This window comes from Polypterus senegalus, chromosome 4 (genome assembly GCF_016835505.1).
Source record: "Polypterus senegalus isolate Bchr_013 chromosome 4, ASM1683550v1, whole genome shotgun sequence".
In the NCBI taxonomy this organism is placed as follows: Eukaryota; Metazoa; Chordata; class Cladistia; order Polypteriformes; family Polypteridae; genus Polypterus; species Polypterus senegalus.
The window spans coordinates 54,548,192-54,569,176 of record NC_053157.1 but is presented as its reverse complement, the minus strand read 5'-3'; the positions used below and the strand labels follow the sequence as shown (position 1 = coordinate 54,569,176).

Sequence of the window (20,985 nt, the reverse complement as noted above, 5' to 3'; positions counted from 1 at the left end):
GTAATCCCCCTACTCAGAAATTATTTTAAAAACACTAAGGTTACATTTACCAATTCTTTATCTTGGGATAGCTTCACTTTTAACACCTTATGTTCGTCCCCTCTATTATTTACAAAGAAGACACCAAAGTATAAAACAAAAAAAAAAATAAACACTGAAATGTATTTCCTTCCCAGTACTTTGCAGTGATAGCAGGAGAAAAATCACCCTTCAGTAGTACATAGAGAGTATACCATTCAGAAAAGAAATTCTAATAAAGCATCCCCCAACCCTCAATGGTGATTAACATATACCACAAATGACATACAAACTCAAGTCTCAAATAACTTGTACATGAGAAGAATAACACTTAATACAACTCACCCTAACTTTTATACAAACTGCAACAACACGTCTCACAAAACCCACCAGCCTCTAACAATGACTTTAAAACAACATGAATCACAATACACACAACTGTTTTTACTTCATAGCACATCACTTACACAAAACATTAACACGCAACACAAACCCCAAACCCAGCCGATCAAATAAGCAAAACCATCAAGAAGTACAGTATATCCTGATGCTAAATGTACTGTCCAACGGCATCTTAATCTATATGAGAAAAAAACAAAAAAATTAATACTGTCCATGATAAGCAGTCTTGTAAAAATGAATATATATATATATATATATATAATTCGTTCCAAAACTCTGGTCGTAAACCGATTTGGTCGTGAATCGAAGCAATTTCCCCCATAGGACTGTATGTAAATACAATTAATCCGTTCCAGACCATACAAACTGTATGTAAATATATATTTTTTTAAAGTTTTTAAGCACAAGTATAGTTAATTAAACCATAGAATGCACAGCGTAATAGTAAACTAAATGTAACAACATTGAATAACACTGAGAAAACCTTGAACAACAGAGAAATCTAACACTGCAATAGTTCCCGCTATAGCGCTACTAACCGCCGGCTAAAAGCACTTTTTAAATGAGTTTTAAGCACAGGGAAAAAAATTTACATTTGAAAAAATCTGTAATTTAATAAACCACCAAGAAAAATAACATTGCAACAATGCACGCTACGAACCGATCGCTGGAAACAGAAGTGAAAAAAAAAATCAAGCCCAGTGCATTCTTTAACTGCCTTCCTACCTTAATGCGTCCAGCTCTCTCTGGCACTGCCTCTGTGTGTGTGTGTGTGTCGCACTCTCTCACGCTGTGTGTGTGTGTGCACGTGCGCGCTGCCTGTGTGTGTGCGTCTGCCTCTCTCACGCTGCCTGTGTGTGTGTGTTGTGCTCTCTCGCACTCTCTCTCTTTTGCTTGCTGCACAGGAAATGCACAGGGAGAGACTGAACATGTACAAACCGAAAGGGAAACTGCCTTGTTCGTATACCGAGTGTGTGGTGGTGAACCAGGGCAAAAGTTTGGCAAACTTTTTGGTCGTAAACTGAGTTGTACGTGTACTGGGACGTTCGTGAACCGAGGTTCCACTGTATGTATGTATGTATGTATGTATGTATATATATATATATATATATATATATATATATATATATATATATATATATATATATATATATATATATATATATATAGTGGAATATGCTTGAACACGACACACTCAGGTAGACACATAATGTCATAAAACACACGTTTTATTTGTGCAACTCACAATACCACCAACAATACGTGCACCAACTACCAACTCAGTCCTTTAGACTCTTCTCTTTCTCTCTCTGTTGCCTCCACTCCTCTCTTCCAAGCTCTGTCTACTTCCACCTGACTCCAGCTCCCGAGTGGAGTGAGGTGACCTCTTTTATACAGCACGTGGAAGTGCTCCATGTGCTCGCCAATTAACATCCAGCAGCACTTCCGAGCATGGCGGAAGTGCTGCAAGCAAGTTCAGCTCCTCTTCTGGCAGCACTGTGTGGAGCACATTTCCAGAACTTCCCAGGCGTCCCCTGGCAGTGGCAACATTGCTGCACCGGGTTGAGTGCCCCAGGTCTGTGGCTCCGACACAATCCAGGGTGACTGCCCTCTTCCATTCCAGGGGAAAACACTGCCCTTCTCCCAGTGGGGCAAGGTCCCTGGACGTATGTCACTATATATATATATATATATATATATATATATATATACATACACACACACACACATACTAGGAAGCTGTACCCCCTACTCGCCACGCTCACCTGCCCCACAATCCCCACCCCTGGGGGTGCGCTTCATGCTAGCCACTTCGCTTCTCTGCTGCTCGCGCTGTGAATTCGGGGGGAGCTGAATGCACAAGGACGTATCAGCTGCTGGCTTGCTGCTACCTGCTACCGAGCTGTTTGATCTGCATGTCGCGCTGTGCATGGATCATTTAAAAGCCTGTAGAGCAGCTGTTGCTGCCATGCTGTGTGATCTGCATGTCGCGGATTATTTAAAAGCCTGTACAGCAGCTGCCCTTTTGTCTCACTTCCTTGTCTCGAGGGACGTTAAAGTGTCTCCGACAAATTGTAAGTAGGGAGTGACTTGCAAGTAGTCTTGCAGGACTTCAAAGTGTCTCTCTGAGATGATCATGTCTCGACCCAAGATTTTTTTATATAAAAGATAAATATAGAGAGAGAGAGAAAAAAATTGAGCTCACTAACCATTCAAATTAAGTCCTGTCGGCAGATGATTAACAATGCTCCAACATCTTTCCCGCAGCTACATATTCCTTCAAGGTCCACCAATATAATTGCACCACTTAATTTGTTCTTTGTACTCTTTTATAACAACTGACACACTGCCCTCTGGTTTTAATCTCATTATATTTGTGGTGCCGAATGTCTTCCATCTCTTGTCTTCATTCTGACTGTGTAACAGTGCCCTTTTTAAACATTATAACTCGGTATTTCCCAGACCTCCTTCCCGAGGACCCACTGTGGCTGCAGGTTTTTGTTCCATTTAGATTCTCAATAAGTGATAATAATTGATAATAACTGATCTCATTTACTTAGCTGTTTTTTTTTTCTTGTATCTTATTCTGCATTCAGAAAAGCACAGCAGTATGGATTTACATTATAAGACATTTAAGAATATTTATTTTTACTATAGTTTGAAATGCTTAACTCTTTTTTTTTTGTTTTCCTATTATTTGTCCCTTTTTCTCCATTGTTTACTCCCTTCATTGTATCCTAATAATGATCATTAAAAACACGCAGAGCAGACACCAGGCAGGTTTGACTATGGGGTGTAAAATTTATGTTTTTTTTGTTCCGTTTTACTTTTTACAACTTTTGAAATGTTCAAAGTCTAGTTTTTAAGTATGCAGATGATAGAATGTATTGAAATGCTTTTGCAAAGGCTTATAAATTAGTTCTGGGAGATTTATTGACTTCAAAAAATATACAGGGTATGTTTCTAAGCTGAGCTTTATCCCAAAAAGAGTGGAGACAAAAATTAAAAGAAACAGGTTATAAACTGACCTCTGTGGCATTACGACAATATAAACATCAGGATTAGAGAAAAGGCCACACTGATTAAGGCGTTCATCCATTTGCCCTCACTAGGGGGGCTACGAATGGACAGAACACATACTGTATGTGTACAAGCTGTAAGCTCTGCTTTATTTGAAAGGTCAGCCTCTTCACACTTGGATTTCCCGTGTTATTTTAAAGCTTGGTGCCTTGGTTACATTCTTTATGGTCATTTTTATCCTTACCATGTCTCATGGGGAGGTGGAGCTGACTACGACAAAGGTTAAACCAGATATTATCCCAGCAGCAGCAGCAGCAAGGAAAGACGTCAGTGCAGTAAGGACACCATCCCAAACACATAAGTACACAAGAAAGAACAAATTGCAAAGAATGGCATAGACAGTCGAAGGAGAGGATTTCAAAGTTGCAGTTCATGTTATTAAAGAAGAAAAATCAAAGCACAAGTTCTAATGAATACTTTTGGGACAGATTATTATAATTAATAAAAGATCATGTACACCGATAATTGCTGTGGCAGCTTGACCTCTCCTGAAGGTGGAACCCAGACTCTCCTATGAACCAGACTTATCATTGCCATTAATGATTAGCATCTTAAATAAGGCCACATAAATTGTCGATTACTAGAATGTTTTCAAATTGATGATCTGCCATAATGAAATCTTACCATAATATTCCATGTTCGTTGACACTTTTCTATAATGCAAACTTTCAACAAGATGACAAGTGACAAAACTCTGAAATGAAAGAAAATGTAATGAGGTGTTGGAATTAGTTAGATTTAATATCATTTAATGTCAGTTTAGTTCTAAAGATTTTGAGACAAGAGAAATGCAAATTAATAAACGCAAGATAAATTACACCCCATTGGAGCAATCAGCAATCGGCCAAACTTCAACCAGTCATTTGGTCAACAGAGAAGGCAGCTGATTTTGACTTGACCAAACACCAAGATCTGCATACGGAAGCGTACAAGAAAGATTAGTGTTGATTCTTTCCATCCTGAACTTCAAATCTTTCTACCTGCTGGTAGAAGTTACAGATTAAAACGAAATGGCATAAAAACAGCTTTTTCCTCCAACCAGTACATCTTATATATTTTTAACAGTCCATTGTGCAACAATGGTCACTAGTTTATATGCTAAGAATTGCTGACATTTAATACTTAAACAATGATCTTATGTTTTGTTTGAAATGTGTTTTATATTGTCATGTAATGGTTTGTTATGTGTACGCATTTATTGTATCAGTGTAAGCCACTGACAATTCAAATTCCTTGTATGTGTAAAGGTACTTTGCTAATAAAGTGATTCCATTCCATTCCTTGTAATAGTCCCAGGCCATTATGGATCAGGCTGACATAACACATTAAAGAATTAGATGAGGCCTTTTTTACTTCAGGGTCAGCACAACCTCTCATGCTAGAACAGTGTCAAACATATTCAATAAATAACAAGTCCATGATCCATTGTGCCCAATTAAAGTTGTGTGCAAAGGGATTTCCTCAGATGTTCTGTCCAAGGCAACAGGAGCTTTAAAAGCATTGCTTGCTGTTGTTATAATCTGATTTTTTTCTTACTTTTATACTGTGTTTTTTTTTTACTGTTCTTGGTTTTGAATTACCCACATTCAAATACTGTGGTTATTTATTTGATTAAAAATAATTTTATAGTGTATTAGTTTTGCAACTTTTCCACTGCCGTTTTGTTTTTTTACAGATGTGATTTCAGAGGTCAAAGCCTCTGACTGTCTGGTGTGACATTTTAAAGGACAGTACAATTCACTTCTAGGTATCCGAGATTATGGATAAACTGCTTCAAAACTTATCGTGTGATTATTTTGGATGAGGTTTCATGGTACAAGAACTTTTGACTTAGGATTTTTGTTTGGCCTTCACCTTCTGGTTTCAACCCATGCCTGTTTACAATATACTAAATACATTTCATGTTCAGCTCTTTTCACATTAAATAACCTGCCCTCTTTATCCATAACAGTAGAATTGTCTCATGTCATCCAGCAAACTAGAATTTGTAAGCTTACAATCTCTTGCCTCACCCTGGCTACTGTGTGGCATATGCAGAATGGAGCAGAATTTCACATTTGTGGGATAACCCACTGGACCAGCAGTCAAGCATGTTAAAGGTATTAAGTGTAGCACTAATTTCCATTTTTGGCATTCAAATCAGGTATACACTGAAAAAAATGTTGTATTTCATGTGATTGTTATATATTTTTGGATGCTGGATTTAAATAATGAAACTAATTTTCTCCATCGCATAACATATGCCATCTCCTATAAACATATCTAGCTGTCTATGTTAGCAGTAAGACTCTTTCCTAACTGGCTTAATTAACACTCAGTTTTACAGATACAGAAAACAAAGTTCTATTTCTTGTTAACATATAGGGGGTAAAAGACTATACCATCATCTAGGCAGCTATAAGAAATGGAAATTACATACAATAAGGGCTGTTGGTTCATATGTGGGGACCTGAAAATTCTGTGCGTCTTACTGCATCAGCAGTCGGGTTTACAAAATTCCCAGGTTTTCTCTGTGAATGGGACAGCAGAGCCATGAATTTACACTTGGTTCAGAAGCAATGGCCAGCTAGGAAAAAAGCTACAGCCTGGTGCCAAAAACATCATCAGACCTAGCTTAGTGGATCCAAATCAAGTTTTACTATCACCATTTCATATTAGGTTTGGTTTAATGAAGCAAATTGTCAAAACCCAATCAAAAGATGAAGCCTGTTTTATGTGTTTGTGCTGGAAGTTTCTGGGTTTGTTAGAGGCTAGATTGAAAGATAGCAGTCTTGATATTATAAGACTCATGTAGAATATATTGGTGTGATGAATGACCTGAAATGAGAGGCTTTGGTATTACCGTATATACTCGTGTTTAAGTTCTCCCGTGTGTCTACAATAAAATCGGGGCTTGATTTTACTGTAGAACTTCAAGTATTCTATAATGTTGGTCGTATAAATCAAATGCTGAAAACTCACGCTATTGGTCCAAAAGAATATGATATTCCAACGCCCACCTGAGAGAGTAACCACGGAGCACACTGCCTTTTTCTTCTATGTATTGTGCCTATGTGACCACACGGTAATACCCAAACTATTCAGAAGCGACGTTTGCACTGTTTTGTGTTTTTTGTGCTTCACACCCTCATACACCTTCACCGTAAGAGCATCCCTTATCTACGATGGAGCTTCAATCAGAAGAAAATCTGAAGCTGGTTTTAAATTAAAAGCTGTTGAAGTGGCGAAAGAAATTATTAACTGCGCTGCTGCAACAAAATTCGATGTGTCTGAGAAACTGATGCGAGATTGGAGGAAGCAAGAAGATTCAGTGTCCCATTTTTGAACGAGTGTATAAGTCAGGGTCTGATTTTATGATTGAGAGACCCAACTTGTATGTGAATATATACGATATGCAAAGAAGTAACCTCTATGCTGTAAGGTAACAATAAAGATCCAAATTATAAAGAAATTGTGAAACATTTATTAGTTGCGTTTTGAGTCTCAAAATTCACTTTTTGGATTTGCATTTGGAATTTTTCTCTCATAATCTTGAAACCATGCGGGAGTAGGAGAGTGAAATATTCCATCAAGACATGGAAAGAGGGCACCAAGGATGTTGGTATGTCACTGTGATGTCAAACTACTGCTACATTATTCTTAGGGATGCTCCAGAAAAAGTGTACCAATGATGGGTCACCAAAGAAAGTTTTGGATTAAAAAAAAAACTAAAAAGTGACAAAAACTAGAGAAGTTATATGTTACTCAGTGACTATGTATTGTTGTTTTCTATACGTTATTTATTTAAAAACACTAGATTGCCTAAATATTTTCATATTAAATTGATTTAGAACAATATTGTATACACAAATTGTGTAATTTGTTAAGTTTTAATTACATTTATTTTAAGTTTTGTACTTAAATGTTACATCCCTGGAAACAATCTAATTAAATTTGTGCTCATTAATGCAAGTAAAAATAACAATTTACAATTAAAACAATTTTTTATGAGTTTAATTTTGTAGACCTGTGAATTCTTCCAAAAGATACCCCTTACCTGGTGAGAACAGCCCCTTATACACAGCAGTCCTTGAATCCTAATTAAGAAGCTTTGACGTTCTTCTTTCCTGTTAAACAGCCTGCACTCATCGTCTACACATTTAAGCCCTCTCACATTTTAGGCTGGCCACCACGACCAATTCTGTAACACAATGTTTGAACCTGAAGATAGTAAATGACAGGTGACAATGATGTTTCCATTTGCATACTTTTGGACATTCTTGTTGGGAAAGGAACTATAAATAATGATGTCTGTTTTATCTCAGGGATGGCCAAAATGGAAAGCTGACAGTAGATGACTATGGAGCAAAGACTGGAAAATCCCCAGGAATGATGCGCCAGCTAAATATAAACGGTGACCTTTATGTGGGTAAGTGGGTCAAAGAATCCCCTACATTGTATCATGTACCCAGTTTGAGCAAATCAACTGCCATACACCCTAACCTGTTTTAGTAATAACCCTCATAAATAAAATACATACCAAATGAAAAAGATGCAGTACAGAGAGTGTAATAAAAAATTATATAGCAGATGTTATGATTTGTATTTACGTGAAAGGAAAAGAATGTGGAATCCTTCAAAAAGTTTAAATATAATGATATATTAAATGGTTAAATTTAATAAAGAAAATAACCAAATTAAATGCAAGAGACAAATAATCAAAAAAAGGCAGAAATTAAACTTATGCTAAACTCATAGCCAGTAAACTATGCTAGATTTCCAAGACGTTTTCCTAAACTTCTACAAAGAGTAATGCAGAAGAAGTATAAACTCCAGAACAAAAGCTAATCCAATCCTCAAACTTAATTCCATTAAATTAAATCAGACGTAACTATTACAAAAGAAAACTCAAATGGATTTTCAAATTGAAAGCAGCTACTAGACAAGGGAGCTATAAGCAAAGAAAAAAAACGAGTGTGAATAACAGCATTCTTAAATATGACAGCGTCAAGTCATTGCATAATGGCTGCAAACCTGCAAGCAACGTGGAAAATAAGTAACAATTAGGCAAAACCTAACAAACACCACAAAAAAGTACAACATAACCATTAACTACAGCAGAAGAAAAAAAAAGGTTACAATCAAAGAAAATAAAACAGAACAAAGCACCAAACTAGTGGCTGAGCTCACAACAACAACATTTATTTCTATAGCACAATTTCATACAAATAATGCAGCTCAAAGTGCTTTACATGATGAAGAAAGAGAAAAAAGACAAAATAAATAAGAATTAAAATAAGGGAACACTAATTAACATAAAATAAAAGTAAGGTCTGATGGCCAGGGAGGACAGAAAAAACAAAAAAACTCCAGACAGCTGGAGAAAAAAATAAAATCTGCAGGGGTTCCAGGCCACGAGACCACCGAGCTCCCTCTAGGCATTCTACCTAACATAAATGATCAGTCCTCATTGTATTCAGGGTTCTACTGGAAGAACTTGATGATGACGGTCATGTGGACTTCTGCCCTTTAAATTCATCAATGTAGGGACATCACAGTGCTTTGATCAGGTGGTGGTGGAGCAGGTCGCCACCCCAGAAAACCGGAAAAAGAACAGAAGAGAAAGTAGGGGTTAGTACGGATTTTGACTATAAATACCATGAATAATAATGATAATTAATTGAATATACAGAGCATCAGGATTAAACTAAGATGAAGCTATGAGAAAGCCATGTTAAAGTAATGTGTTTTCAGCAGTTTTTTAAAGTGCTCCACTGTATTAGCCTGGCAAATTCCTATTGGCAGGCTATTCCAGATTTTAGGTGCATAACAGCAGAAGGCCGCCTCCCAACTTCTTTTAAGTTTAGCTCTTGGAATTCTAAGCAGACACTCATTTGAAGATCTAAAGTTTATGATTTGGAGTGTAAGGTGTAAGACATTCCGAAATATAAGGTGGAGTGAGATTATTTAAGGCTTTGTAAACCATAAGCAGGATTTTAAAGTCAATTCTGAATGACACAGGTAACCAATGTAGTGACATCAAAACTGGAGAGATGTGCTCGGATTTTCTTTTCCTAGTAAAGATTCTAGCAGTTGCATTCTGCACTAGTTGCAATTGATTTATGTCTTTTTTGGGTAGTCCTGAGAGGAGAGCATTACAGTAATCTAGTCGACTGAAAACAAAAGCGTGGATTAATTTCTCAGCATCTTTCTCAATGATATAAGAGGTCTAACTTTTGCTATATTTCTTAAGTGGAAAAATGCTATCCTAGTAATCTGATTAATATGTAATTTAAAATTCAGGTCAGAGTCAATAGTTACCCCTAAATTCTTTACCTCCGTCTTGACTGTTAATCCTAATACATCTTGTTTATTTCTGACTAGCAAAATACCCGCGCTTCGCAGCGGAGAAGTAGTGTGTTAAAGAAGCAATGAAAAAGAAAAGGAAACATTTTGAAAATAACGTAACCTGATTGTCAATGTAATTGTTTTGTCACTGTTGTGAGTGATGAGTGTTGTTGTCATATATATATATATATATATACACATATATATACACACACACATATATATATTTATTTATTTACACACACACAGATAAACATATATATATACATATCTATACATATACACATATATACACATATATACATACACATATATATATCTACATATATACACATACATATGCATACACACATACATACATACACACACACATATATACACACAAATACATATATATACATATACATACATATCTACATATATACACACACAGCTATTTCGTATCAGTGCAATACGCTGCTTGTTAAAACGGATAACTCCGCTCTTACGTGCAAGTCTGCGTGGATATTATGAACTATCGTATTTGTTCAAGTTCTATTTAAATTTTAAATAGAAGGAATTTTTATTTAGTCGACAGAAATATCTTTGGTAGGAATGGTAAAACAGACAGGAATATTATTCCTGAATAAATCAACTCAAACCTTAAACAACTTATAATATTTTGCTCTCCATAAAAATATATCCTGTCTAAATTATACAAGTTAGAAATAAAGTAAACGTTAAAAGAACAAACATTCAAATTTCTTTACTCTTATGTAATTTTATATAAAAATAAACTTAGATTTTAAATATCCCAAAAGATTTTGCTCTCCATAAAAATATATCCTGTCAAAATTATACAAATTCAAATATGAACATGCTGCATAACAAAACCTGGAAATATAAATAAAATGTGTTCCTTTCAGCAATAACAAATCAAATCATTCAGTTGTCTTTGCTCATATGTCATTTTAGAGCTGGACGCCTGGCATCTTTTTGGCAACAGGTTCGTTTATGTTTGGTGTGAGGTTCTGTGTTGTGGAGATTCTCAGGATGGATTGCAGGTGCTCATCAGTGAGGCGACTCCTGTGTGCTGTTTTGTTAGTCTTTATCACTGAGAAGAGCTTCTCACACAGATATGTGCTACCAAACATGCACAAGGTTCGAGCCGCATGTAGACGGACTTTTTTTGTTCTTCAAAGTCACCAAAGCGCCGTGCAAACTCAGTGCGCAGTGCGCCAGTTTATCAGCAAAGTGCGATTTGGGAACACCGTAGTGAGACTTGGTTTAACATTACTTGGCAACAGGGTTGCACTGGTGCATTTGTGTCTCCCATAAAAGCAGCTTCACTTGAAATCACTTTGTGATTGTGCACGGGTAAAACGTCCGCTGAAGTGTCAGATTCTTATTTAATTCTTCTGCTTTCTGTATCTTCTGCATTGCATTCAGGTTACCCTGATGTTTTGTCTCATAGTGCCGTCTTAGATTAAATTCTGTAATTACAGCCACATTAGCTCCACAAATGAGACACACGGGTTCAGTAAACATATACTCAGCCTCCCATCGGTTTTTAAAGGCTCTATTTTCAGAATCAACTTTTCTCTTCAGCATCGTGTGAACTTGCAGCATCATAAGCTAGACTTGATTAACGTGGTAAGTGTTCGGCAAGGCAGCTGAAGCGCTGCATTATGGGATCTGTAGTTTATTGTGTTACCAGCGCTTCATATACCCGGCCATTAATAACAATAATACAGTATATAAAATGATCTCGGGCGGATATAATTACACGCGGGCGGATGTGGCCCGCCCTTGAGTTTGACACATATGGACTAAATAGAACTTGAAAAGATATATTTTTTCAAATGTGATCGCAATTCAGATAGAGTTGACGCAACTACAGCCTGCATGCCTCAATAAGTCATCCTCCCTCGCTCTTACTTTTTACCGCTCATCTAATGAATACACTGAGTATGGCTTTACCAAAACAATCATTGATGGCTAATAAAGTATCCATTATTCGAGTATGTAGATCGGGATATATATATACATATATATACCCGCGTATCGCAGCGAGAAGTAGTGTGTTAAAAAGCTAGAAAAGAAAAGGGAACATTTTAAAAATAACGTAACATGACTGTCAATATACAGTATTTGTTTTGTGAGTGTTACTGAGTGTTGCTGTCATCAAGGATTTGATTATCATTATTTCTTTCAATCAGGTTCGTATTTGTAGGATGTGTTGTGTTCAAGTTACATTCCGTGTTTGTCAATCGTTGTAAAGATGACAGGTTTCTTTCATCGATTCGTTTCTTACTGCATCAATAAACAGCTCGTCTTCTTCTTTATCTGAGACCTGACACACTGCATGCACGGTTTTTTACACTGTCTTCCTTTAGCGGACATTGACTTTTTCCACCGTGTGCTTTGTTTCGCAGTAGCTGGATTTATGAATATGCTTGTATCAGACGCTTCATATTTTTGCTGCCTTTTCAATTGTGTAATTCGGTTTTGTTCAGCTCTTTGGAACTGTTGCTTTTATCTGTGCACGCGCCAGTTCACGTGAGCCGCTCGGTGTACATGCATCGAAGGTTCCCAGCTGTGCTGGTGCCATCTCGCTATGTCCATGGCTGTATTTAATGTTACCTTAGTCCTTTCTCTCGCAGTTTCGCTGAGTTTGTGTCAAACACCCCCCTGACCATCTCATCTTCCTCTCCATAAGCACAGTCCTTCGCCCGTGAATATTTAGTGGGAGTTTGCTATTGGATTGCCGCTGACGGACGGCCTTATATGGGCAGGCACTAAATTACAAACGCCAGCGGAAGCCTGTCTATGAACTTAATTTAAAGTGTAGGTTTACATCGTGCTTTGTTTCCGAAGTAGCAGAAATCATGAATATGGTTGTATATGTCACTCGCTCGCTTCTTATTGTTTCGCTGCCTTCTCAATTATATAATGCATGTCTTCCTGGTTTTCTATGTACTGCGTGATTACGTGGAAGGCGTGATGATGTCACACGAAACTCCGCCCCCACGGCGTTCAAGATCATCTCCATTACAGTAAATGGAGAAAAACAGCTTCCAGTTATGACCATTACGCGTAGAATTTCGATATAAAACCTGCCCAACTTTTGTAAGGAAGCTGTAAGGAATGAACCTGCCAAATTTCAGCCTTCTACCTACACGGGAAGTTTGAGAATTAGTGATGAGTGAGTGAGTGAGTGAGTGAGTGAGGGCTTTGCCTTTTATTAGTATTGATAAGCTCATTATATCCATCATTGCCAATCAATAAAATTTCTGTTTTCTCTTTATTTTAGTTTGAGAAAATTACTACTCATCCATTCAGAAACACAAGACAGACATTGTGTCAGTGAATCAAGAGAGTCAGGGTCATCAGGCGCTATTGATAAGTACAGTTGTGAGTCATCAGCTTAGCTATGGTAGCTCACGTTATACCTCGAGATAATCTGACCTAACGGAAGCATGTAAATCGAAAAGAGCAGCGTACCCAGGATAGAGCCTTTCACAATTAATTTTTGTAATGCAGTCTCAGTGTTAGCTTATATCTAATACAGTCTATATACATTTTAGTCAAGTTCTAAGCATTAAAAATGGGGTACAAATCAGACACAATTGACAATGTGTCCCAAGTAACATCTGTTAATCAGTGTAAAGTTGGTGATGAGGGTTGTCTATGACAGATTGGATCAGACTTTATCATGGCGGTGGCAAACAACAGCAAGTTTGTTTTGTGCGGAGGAACTTCTTTAAGCACAAGGGATTATAACATTGAATCCTGTGTATTCAAATGAATTATTCAAAATTGTACCATATGCCCGCTTTTGTAGGTGGCCAAATTTTCATAAATCCTTTTAGGATGGTGACTTTACCCTAGGCAACTTACACTAGAAGGATACGTTACAATTTTTCCAAACATGTTTCATAACTGCTGCACAAGCAGGGTAAAGAACTACCACTGTGTCCTCGGTGTGTAACCATCTTGGCATTCACCCATAGTAACTCTGAGGCTCGGAATTCTATGTAAATAGAGTTATTCCCCGAGTCCTACTCGGGTTAATCTATTTAGATGAGATATGCAGTGTTAAACTCAAATAACTCTCTGGACTGTAGTCTGCTTGCATCTTGTGGATGAAATAGCACAATACTACAAAGAAATCATGAATATTTATATGCATTCTTACACTCTGTGGTAACTCAACAATATTCATGAGAAGGGCAGAGCCTTCAACAGAAAACACAATGGCATATAAATGAAAAGTTTTAAATCCACTTATAGAGCAAACTGAAAGTGAACCATTGCTTGAGTCAATCTACAATAATGATGTATTAATTGGTTATCAGGTGTTGATACAGATAGTAAAACTTATGCAAATGACACTGTACAACCGAACTTCCATGATATGCCTGGTGAATTTGATTGTGTAAAGGTTCACCGTGGATCAAGTAAGTGCATGGCAAATAGGCCAAAGTATTGTGACAAGTAGAAAGACCAGAAAGATATTAGCCTCCCAAGCACTGTTCACAATGCAGCGATATTCAATGTTTGTGTCTGGGCAATCGTGGAAGTCACCTTGCGCTGTGGTAGCTTATAATGACATAAAGCGGGGTTCAATATTGAGAATCATTGTCTGACCTTCTACCCTTCTCTTGCACAAGCAACATAAAAATATAAGAAATGTGCGTAAAGAAACACGCTTCCATTGTCCTGAATGCAGTTTCAAAATATATCACATAAAGGACTTGTATAGCAGTTTTGACACGAAATATACCTTTCCTACTATATTTATGTTGACATTGGTATTTACTTGTTTCTGATGCACATAATACTTTTTTTTTTCTTGTTGAAAAGAATTCTACTTTTTTGGCAAATTTTTCCAGGATTAAACATAAAGCTAAGAAGGCTATGGTCCAATTCTGCAACTATCATGTCAAAGCATGAAACTGGGTTTTTGTAAAGGAATACTTCACCCACTGCGGTGGGCTGGCGCCCTGCCTGGGATTTGTTTCCTGCCTTGCGCCCTGTGTTGGCTGGGATTGGCTCCAGCAGACCACCGTGACCCTGTAGTTAGGATATAAAGAGTTGGATAATGGATGGATGGATACTTCATCCAAAAATATATTTTTATATGTTACTCAGCCCATGTACATTGTAGTGATGGCCAAGAAAAAAAATGTAATGTCATGTTTTCATAAGAAAAGGACATAATAAAGTTTCTGATAGAACAGGACTCAATAGTAACTAACACTGAACAAAAGCAAGCAGTATCAAAAACCATCCACAGAAAAAGCTTACGTTACTCATGTTGGATAATCCACAGGTCAAGTCATCCAGTCATATGCTCACAAAGTGCAAAGAGCGTGTAGTTTTTCCTAAAATATTGTTCAATAAATAACTCTGGAAAATGAAAGCAGTCCTCAAACAGGAAACCCCTTCACACAGGGTCACGCTTTTGAATTGAACACAGGCCTCTTGATCAATGTCTGCAGCTGAAATTGCCAAACATAACTGAGTACTATTGCTGGTTAAATTTAGTCCTAATTGATCATAAAGAAAGTCTACATTTTACTTTCTTGATCTACCGTAAATCATTTCAGCTATTTCTTATCATTTCCACCTGCTGAACATACACTGGCCATAGACTTTACCACCACACAAGGCCCTTACTGTAATCCTGTTTACCACCACAAGAATAGACTTATTGGCATGAAAGAGAAGTGATCTGCCACAGGGCATGTGAATTAATTAATCATCTTAGCAAAGGCTGAACAGTCAAATACTGCAGGATACACAGCACTGATCAGGGTCAGATCAATGGCTACCCATGTGCATTGTGGAGTGTTTGGATCAGGGTAATAGAAGTTTAGCTAATTAAAAGGGGCATTAAATTGTACAATATACAGTAAATCAAAAACTGGTATCACGGAAAGTGGTTATAATGTTAATGGGGCTCATATCATTGTTTTCAGTTATAAATAAGAAAGAAAAACTGCATCAAAACAGTCTAAAATAAAGAATAGCCATCAAAGTGATTTACCATTTCTTGTGCTTTGTAATGATTTGATACTCAGTCAGTTACAGAGTAGAATAATACAGACACCCACACTCAGACAAGGAGTGTTTGGAGTTGTAAGCCTTTTTGGTAGTGGGATGAAAACAGAGGAGTCAAACGTACATACATACATAAATGACAAACAAAGGAAGAAAGTTAAAAAACTATACAATCAATCAGCAAATGGGTCCAGACTGAAACCAAAACCACAGGAGGCACCAGCACTGATCACTGTGCTATTGGATGGTCTTCAAACTGCAGACATTAATTTGTTTAGCAGACACCTTTATCCAAGGTGACTTACAAAGCAAGTTATAATACACACAAGAATGAAAAGAAGATGGAAACATCTAAAACAACACAGAAAAAGAATAAAAAAATGTAAAAGAGGGAGTATCACTACTACTATTACAGTACATAACTGAACCTTCAGTTAGGCTAAGACAAAAATCCTAAACCCTTTGTCAGTTCAACAGCAGCTATCTCATGGAAGGAAACTAAGCAGATCCAAAATTTTTAATGAAGACACCTCAACATGAGTACATTGGATGCAGTTCAGATATGCAAAGGGAGATCATTGCATAGCTTAGGAGGAAGAACTGAGAAGTTTTATCCAGTTGTAGCATCACTGGCAAGAGGAGGGACAGTCAGTGGACAAACAGACACAGGACAACACATACATCCACACGAAAATGTTAATCGAAGGTAGAAGGAGTTTGTAATCTAAAGCATGTGTGATGAGTAGAAATGAAACTGACAGGCAGAGGCAGATCAGAGACTAAGAGAGTGGAGATATTGAGGAGCAGAACCATTGAGAGAACTGTAGGTCAAGACAAGAGTTTTGAACTGAATCCTTGCAGCCAGATGAAGCCAGTGAAGGCGAGAGAGAACCAGTGCCTGAACAAGGAGTTGTGTTGCATAATTAGTGAGGAAGAGTCAGATCCTCTGAATATTATGAGGAAAGAAACAACATGAGTGGATCATTGAAGAAATAGATTTAATAAATGAAAGTGAGGAGTCCAGATTCATTTTTCTAAAATGTACAGGGTGAGCCAAAAAGAAGTACCACAATTCAAACGTTTATTCTCCAAAAAAAATCTACAAGATAAAATAAATTTCATTACGACACAAGAAAGAGTATACAAAATAGATTTTTTTCACTGTGTTTCACTTTCACTTTCACTTAGTGATACACTCTTTGAGACGATTTCTGAACACTTGCATAACTCGTTCGGCCAGTTCAAAGGGAATAGTGGTGATTTTGTGGCAAATAGCATCCTTGAGAGCTTCAAGGTTTTGCAGTCGGTGTGTGTATACCTTCAACTTGAGATAGCCCCACAAGAAGAAATCGCAGGCAGCAAGATCAGCCGAACATGAAAGCCACACGACATCACCGTGCAGGTAGATCAGCTTTCCCGGAAACATCTCCCGCAAAACTGGCATGACTCTCCACACCATGTGAGCTGTAACTCCATCCTGTTGAAACCAGGCATCCACCACATCCATTTCTTCCAGTTCGGGCCGCAAAAAGTTCTCTAACATTTCAATGTAATATCCTTAAGTGACCGTTGCTCCAACCTCCTCAAAAAGTAAGGGCCTACAATTCCAAATTCTGCAATGGCACACCAAACTATAACATGTTCACTGTGCAGGGGTCTTTGATGAAGTTCACGAGGGTTGCTTTCAGCCCAATAGAGAAAGTTTTGCTTATTTATGCAACTGTTCAAACGGAAATGTGCCTTGTCCTCATACAAAACCCTCCTCAAAGACATGTTGGAAATGCCTAAGTCATATGTTTGCTCGCAGAATGTCTAAGAAACTGCAAAACTGATGCCCTTGGATGTTTTCAGGCATTTGCACATTCAGTCCAAGGACGGCCTGGAGATTTTCTGTTCAATGTTGTACCCCTCTGTCTAAATTTAGCCACCCACTGAAGAATTGTTTTCCGATTTGGGACATCACTGGTATAAAGAATGCTGAAGTGCATTTAGAAGGCGTGTTGCATAGTGATGATGCATTTGTTGTTTTTGAAGAACGCTTCTACAGCGAAAGCTTGGTGCACACCAGACCAAGGCATGTAGCTGACTGAAAAATACAAGGGATCGCCAATCAAAGGACCCCCACTCGGCTGCCTCTACCTCACACAATGACCTTGAGAAATGTGGTACAGTAATCCCTCGCTATATCGCGCTTCGACTTTCGCGGCTTCACTCTATCGTGGATTTTATATGTAAACATATCTAAATATATAATGCAGATTTTTCACTGCTTCGCGGGTTCTGCGGACAATGGGTCTTTTTACTTCCTGTACATGCTTCCTCAGTTGTTTTGCCCAGTTGATTTCATACAAGGGACGCTATTGGCGTATGGCTGTGAAGTAATCGAATCAGAGCACGCAGTTTTAAGTTCCTGTGTGCTGTATGGCTCAGCGACGGAGCTTTGAAATCGATTCCGCGGCGTTAACCAGGAAGTCTCGTCTCGCTTATTCAGCATCAACGTGTTTCACTGTGTAAAGAGTTAACTTTTGTGCTCTTTTGTGTTTATCTTTGTGCATAGTCAAGCCTTTCATTATGGCTCTAGAACGATCTGCTACTGCTTCAGGGGCCGTGCCCAAGCGCCAACGGAAGATGCTAATGATTGCCAAAAAGGTCAATGTTTTGGATAGGTTGAAGGAAGGGAAAAGCTACACTGCTGTAGGACGCCATTACGGCATCAATGAGGGTACGATTCTTATTTAAAAAGTAGGAAAGGAATATAAGATCTACGGCCGCAGTGTCCTTTTAACCAGGGTGCAAAACGAGTTCTAAGTGGATGTAATAAGGCAGTAGTCTGGATGGAATCTGCTTTAGGGATTTGGATTGAAGACTGCCGGTTAGAAGAGCAATGGCGGTGCTACACAGTCGCTTAAAGAGGCCCTTTAGAAGAGCTGTAACGCTCTCCTTTGTTGTGCAGTAAAACTAAACTCATCGGACAAGTCGTCGTGTCATTGTTGGTGAATAACCATAATTAATTTTCTACTTACAGTATTTAGTACATGTACGTGCATTTAGTGTCACTGTGCACACATTTACTGTACACAATTTTTCTTGCATTGGACGTATTTATTGTTGGTGGCCTGTCTATTGTAATGGGTGTAACATATGTGATATCGGAGACGCTCGATATCTTTAAAATAATATTTAGGTTTTACTGTATATAAACAGTGTGTTTACATATATAATTTCAATGAATCTTACCTAATATCTAAGAGAATACAAAGGGTTTATGCTGTATAACTGTGCGGGGAATATTTATAAACAGTGTGGGAGAGTTTATAAGGGCTTAAAATATATAAAAATAACCAAAAAAACATATGGTTTCTACTTCGCGGATTTTCAACTATCGTGGAGGGGTCTGGAACGCAACCCCCGCAATCGAGGAGGGATTACTGCACTTCATTTTGGCTCACCTTGTATAATAAAGATGGCACGGTGGATTTCTGTCCCAGGTGCTACCTGAGTAGAGTTTGTACTGGGTTTCTTTTGGATACTCCGCTTTTCTCCCACAGTACAAACACACAGAGGGCAGGGCATTTGTCAAATGTGTTGCTCTTACTACTGTATGTCACTTCTGTCCTTCATGGGGACATGTTAAAAGTGGCCAACTGTGCACTGTACCACATTAATTGATCACTAATTGACTATTCAATCAGCATTGACTGTTGCTCATTTCATAGAAATCCAATGGTTTATTTAGATATTTGGTCATTTTAACCTCAAAAGTAGACATACATAGAGAAGACAGGCTTTTCTGCCAATGCTAAGAATGAAAGTCTTACTGAACGCCGATTATAAGAATGTCATTGCATTTGTTTCCTTTCTGTGTCTCTTAGCTTGTGAAAATGGTAATGCGCCTTTCTGAATTTTTTTACAAATGGTAAAAAGTGTGCTGGTGAAAGGTAATAACTGCCGCTAAAACAACTCATGCATATTCACTTTTTTTATTTTTAGGTGGGATGAAAGAAATTGCTCTTCACACAAACCGACAGTACATACGAGGTCTGGTCGGATGCATCTCTCATTTTACCCTGTCCACAGATTACCACGTCTCCTTAGTGGACGATGCCTCGGATGGCAAGAACATCAATACCTGTGGAAATAAGTGACATCTTGAAATCCAAAGGGCCTCCCATACCTACAGGATCAAGACTTTCCTGTGAAGCCATGTGGAACTTGACAACATGGTTGTGGGTTTGGGAAGGATATTTGTTCATTTTTGAAGATCCTTTCCTAGCAATAGCTTTGCTTCCTCACTTTCACTTTGAAGGTATTCATTTAACCAAAGAGCCATGGACAATTTTCAAAACTCTTATTTATGGGGCACATCATTTTAAACTTATGTGGACGAGGATTCAAGACTGTAGGCGTGTATTCATTAGTGAGTGGCTTCTGAAAACTGAATGGGTGTAATTTAAATTTGATTTTTTTTTGTTATTTTAAGAAGTTACACTTTTTCAAGTTTGTAAATACTGTATTTTTAATGTATATTTATTCCTTGATTAGTAAAAATTGTCAACAGCAGTAGAACCTTCTAGTCCTACTTTGACAGTCATGAAGCTGTTCTCTCAAATTGATAAGATTCTGAGTTATTTTAAAAACAAATAGGTTTAGATTTTTGTTTTTTTGTAATAATGGACTTGGAGAGATTGGTTCAAAGAAGTAAGCACAACCCAAAAAAAAAAATAGTTAAGAAAAACCAAGAGGTGAAACCATAAAAGGAGGTGGGTTTTGATTTTTGTGAGCCAAATTTCTTCCTAGCCTTCAGAAATACGCTCTGCCAAAACTCCACTTGTAGCAACTCCTTGGATGGCCATCAACCAGCAGGAAGAGGCTAAGATTGTGGTGCTGGTGGTGGCCACAGAAACTAATGACAAATAGACTGTGAGCTACGCTTAACACTGTGCATTAGTACACGCCATTGTGGTACATAGAGGTCCAATATAGCAACAAACTTACACAAGACACAGAAACAATCAAACCACAGATGTCTGTTGGTAGCTGTTCAAAATCACCTCATAAAATGTGAGAAATAGACCAATAGCATGCTGGGAAAGTTTTTTTGGGAAATGTCTT

The 20,985-nt window shown here is 37.8% G+C and overlaps 1 protein-coding gene across 4 annotated transcripts in view; it reads left to right on the top strand.

The window, feature by feature from the left end:
• LOC120527349 (pikachurin) overlaps nt 1-20,615 on the top strand; it is a 272,936-nt gene extending 252,321 nt beyond the window's left edge. For all 4 annotated transcript variants that reach the window (XM_039750650.1, XM_039750648.1, XM_039750651.1 and 1 more), the window contains 2 exons: nt 7,806-7,909; nt 19,864-20,615. In XM_039750650.1, coding sequence (XP_039606584.1) covers nt 7,806-7,909; nt 19,864-20,018 — 259 coding nt within the window. In that variant the 3' untranslated portion in view covers nt 20,019-20,615. The remainder of the gene's footprint in view (nt 1-7,805; nt 7,910-19,863) is intronic.
• The last annotated feature ends 370 nt before the right edge of the window (nt 20,616-20,985 follow it).